The 3,927-nt window shown below is 40.6% G+C and overlaps 1 protein-coding gene across 1 annotated transcript; it reads left to right on the top strand.

The window, feature by feature from the left end:
- Nucleotides 1-461: 461 nt before the first annotated feature.
- On the top strand, nucleotides 462-1,328 carry LOC141846707 (protein MIZU-KUSSEI 1-like). The gene has a single exon (XM_074734744.1). The coding sequence runs from the start codon at nucleotides 503-505 to the stop codon at nucleotides 1,217-1,219; it is 717 nt and encodes a 238-aa protein (XP_074590845.1). The 5' UTR covers nucleotides 462-502; the 3' UTR covers nucleotides 1,220-1,328.
- Nucleotides 1,329-3,927: the final 2,599 nt, after the last annotated feature.

The following is a 3,927-nucleotide window of genomic DNA, read 5'->3' as shown; positions in this document are numbered from 1 at the left end:
TCCTCCTTTCCACTTTGATAGAAAGCTAAAAAAGAATTCCATTGACAAGACTTTATCATATCCACTAGTTCAATGGGCTACTAAATGGTAACAAGCTAATTAAATTGAATTGACTTGATTCAGTAGAGAATTGAATCATAAATAAACCAAATTAAGGAGAAAAGAATTGAAGATTAATTCAAATGAAGAAAACGAAAGGGAAAATGTTTGTGCTTGTTCCATTCCATAGGGCCGGGCCGGCCGGGCCGGCCGGGTCGGGGTCAGTAAAATTATTATGTTCGTTTGATTTGAAAGTTTGTCGGTTTCTATTGGATTTGAAAATTTCACTTTAAAATTATCTAGAGATAAACTTACCCAACGGTGTCCCCACACCCTATGCCCTAGTTGCCTAGCTAGCTAGTTTTTCTTTCTATATATAGCCCAGTCAGTTTGATTCCCATAGAGAAAAAGAAAAAGAAAAATTAAATTAATTGATTAGTGATCTTACCTTACACAGCGACAAATGCCGTCGATGGTGGAGTCCCCGGCCGGAATGGTGTCTTTGCTCCGGCGAGCTTTCGAAGACCGGCAGCAGTCCAGCAAGGCGTCCGCGGCCGGAAGGGGCGGGGGCGGCGGGGGAGTGTTCAAGATGTTCAAGCTGATGCCGATGCTGGGTTCCGGTTGCAAGATGGTGAAGCTGCTGGCGGCGCGGCCGAGCAAGCAGGCGATGCTGGCCGACAAGGCCATCGCCGTGACCCTGTTTGGCCCCCGACGTGGCCGCATCAGCCTGGGGATCCAGGAGGACCCCCGGTCGGCGCCCTTCTTTCTCATCGAGTTGCCGGTGCCCACGTGGGTGCTCCAGCGGGAGATGGAGTCCGGGCTGGTGAAGCTGGCGCTGGAGAGCGAGACGCGGACGCCGCGGCGGAAGGTGGCCGAGGAGTACGTCTGGGCCGTCTACTGCAACGGCCGCAAGGCCGGCTACGCCATCCGCCGCAAGGAGGCCTCCGATGAAGACCGCCGCGTGATGGGGCTGCTGCGAGGGGTATCCATGGGCGCCGGCGTCCTGCCGGGATTCTTCACCGAGAAGGACGCGGCGGCGGACGGCGAGCTGACGTACATGAGAGCAAGGTTCGAGCGGGTCGTGGGATCCAAGGACTCCGAGTCCTTCTACATGATCAACCCCGACGACAGCGCCGGCGCCGGCGGCGAGCTCAGCATCTTCCTCGTCAGGTTGAAGTAATAGTACTTTTGTAATATCAAACAAATTAAACACGAATTAATAAACAATTAAACCTGCTTAATTTTTGAGCTCTACATATGAAATAATATTATCGTTGTTGGCACATGGATATATACTCCAGATTGTAAATAATCAATAATACTTCATGATTTTACAAATATACGTGATAAAATATATGTGGTAATGTAATTACTACCTACATAATTAATTATTTCCCGTGAGAGGATTTTTCAGCGTTTACGTCTAGTCATGCTTGTATCTATCAAATGCATGTGATGTTCCTGTATCAGTTTCTCTATAATTAATGAATTATTTCATATTAATTATAATTAAGTTAATTATATATGTAGTGAACAAAATAATAATTGACTTGATGTTTATAATTAAGACAGAAACGTAGATAATTAACACTAACGAAGCTAGAGTTGCAGAGTGAAAGGGACCTTAATTGAAACAGTCATGTACATCTTGGATGTTAGTGCCACCCATTAGATTTGAGCCACGTGTCCCTTTGTGAGTGTGCCATGATAATTAAATACAAATAAAAAAACTATAATATTGATCATGGGAGATACTATTCATCATTGATTTTCAAATTGCATATGAAAATGGGAATCAATGAATGGGCAAAGATTCAAGGAACTAAAAGCGAAAAAGTCAAAAGTGAAGATATTGTGAAGTTGGAATATTGGATATGGAGAGAAGCTTTGCTAGTGATGATGAATGGTCAACCTTCATACCCAAAACAATATTTGTAATGCATTGTGTACATTGACGTACCTGTATTAGAATTGGGTGACTGACCCTCAAAACTTGGATTGGTGGATGAGGCACTCACAAGCTCCCCATGCCTAAAGGTCGTTGTTGCTTTCTTTTTTTACATATCACCCATTTGATGTTTCTTCCATGCACCTAAAGGTTCTGCCTTTATTGATGATGCTCTTGTGGAGGCTGCTCCACAGAGCTCACCAGGCACTGGGATAAGACCTGACAACCTCCAAAGGGCAAAGACATGGTCCTTGATTTGCCACCACGCTGTTGTTTCTCCTTGTTAAAAAGAAAAGAGACCATTGATTATGGATCGGTCACCCTCAAGGCTTGCTTTAATCCAGCTCATTCTTTCAAGATCAAGGCACTGTAAAAGGATAAACACAGTTAGCTTGCACCAGTGTGCCTGATAGATGTATCAGGAAAGCAAACAGTTCTCCTTGTTTCCGAGTCAAATAAACAATTCAATAATGGCTTTAACAATTCAATGGGACCAATTTCAATAGCTGTTTTGTTAAGCTATTCACACTTTGTGTGTGTGAGCTATTTCAGAGCTCAAACTTGTTGAGAAATTCCATATCCTGCAACAATATCTTCAGATGCGACCTGGCAGCTGATGAAAAATCTAGATTTGTGGATGATTTCCCCTCAAACTCTCAATTATTTTAAACTGCAGGTCAAAGAAATGTAGAATGTTTCGCTAGATGTTTCGAGAAAGAGACAACAGTTAACCTAGTTTCACCATGTGATTTGACAGAGGTTTGAATCATTCTCAGTTAAGCCCAGAATCCTGATCTTAGCAACCGAGATGAAGATACTATTTTGAATTTATGACTTTAAAAGGTTCTAAAACTAATACTTAATTTATTTTGTTTGCAGCTGCTAGCTCTTTCTTTGTGCCTCAAACAACACAAACATGAGTTAAAATCTTCTAAATCAACAGGCAAACGTTTGCACAATCAAGAGATCACTATACGATCATTAGACTCGAAACCTAGTGACTTATTGAATCCCTCTACTGCAGCGTCCCTGTCTTTGAGTGCTCAGCTAATGGAGTTTCAAAGTATAGCTTATGGCCAATAAAATTTAATAATGTCAAACAAATAGATGAATACATGAAATAATCACCTAATTCATGACAAACAGATACAAAGAGAATGCAGCATCTATTTCGCCTAGAAATTATTTTAGCTATATTTCAATCAATAAAATCATTAAAAGGCAAACATTTCACGTCATCAACAGTAGGAACATGATCGAAAAAGACTGAAAGATGTCTTGAGCTCTCGACAATTAATGTGTCTATGGGAACTGGCAGCAATGAGGAAACACGAACATAATTATACATTAACAACGAAAATGATAACTTAGCTAGGAACTATACAACTTGGCGCATTACAAAATATACATATTAACTATTCCATGAACTACTTGAGATGATATTCAGACAACATAAAGCATAACATAGTGCAAAAAAATAAGCGTTTTCACAAAAACAGATAATTGCGGATATGGGCAAAAGGTCAGCTAAAGTTATTTTATATGAATATAAATTGCTGCCACTCTCAATGATTCCTAACGTGTGACGAAATGCTATTGCAAACATAATATTTAGGGGCTATACGTTACATTAAGTGTTGCTACAATATGCAGTAAGCCTTATTGCAGAGTTACCACAAAAGCAGTGAAATTACCAACTCATTCCTGAGAGCACATATCTCTTCACAATATTGTTACAAAAATAAAATAAATAACTGAAACACCCTTTATCCATCTCGAAATCCAACAAGCCCTAAACATAAAGAGTAGGGAATTCTAAGAATAGGAGAACTTAGACTCAACCGAACAGAACTAACCTGATGTTGAAACTAAGCTTTACCATTATCATCTCTACTATATTACATAATCATCATCTAGTAAAACACCTCTCACATCTCTAT

Source organism: Curcuma longa, chromosome 15 (assembly GCF_044706935.1).
Source record: "Curcuma longa cultivar G26 ecotype Majalengka, Jawa Barat chromosome 15, ITB_CL_G26_1.1, whole genome shotgun sequence".
NCBI lineage: Eukaryota > Viridiplantae > Streptophyta > Magnoliopsida > Zingiberales > Zingiberaceae > Curcuma > Curcuma longa.
This window is presented reverse-complemented; position numbering and strand designations above follow the sequence as displayed.

Bases quoted from the DNA above. Each gene is read 5' to 3' on its own strand.
- LOC141846707 (XM_074734744.1), top strand. From the start codon at position 503: ATGCCGTCGATGGTGGAGTCCCCGGCCGGAATGGTGTCTTTGCTCCGG.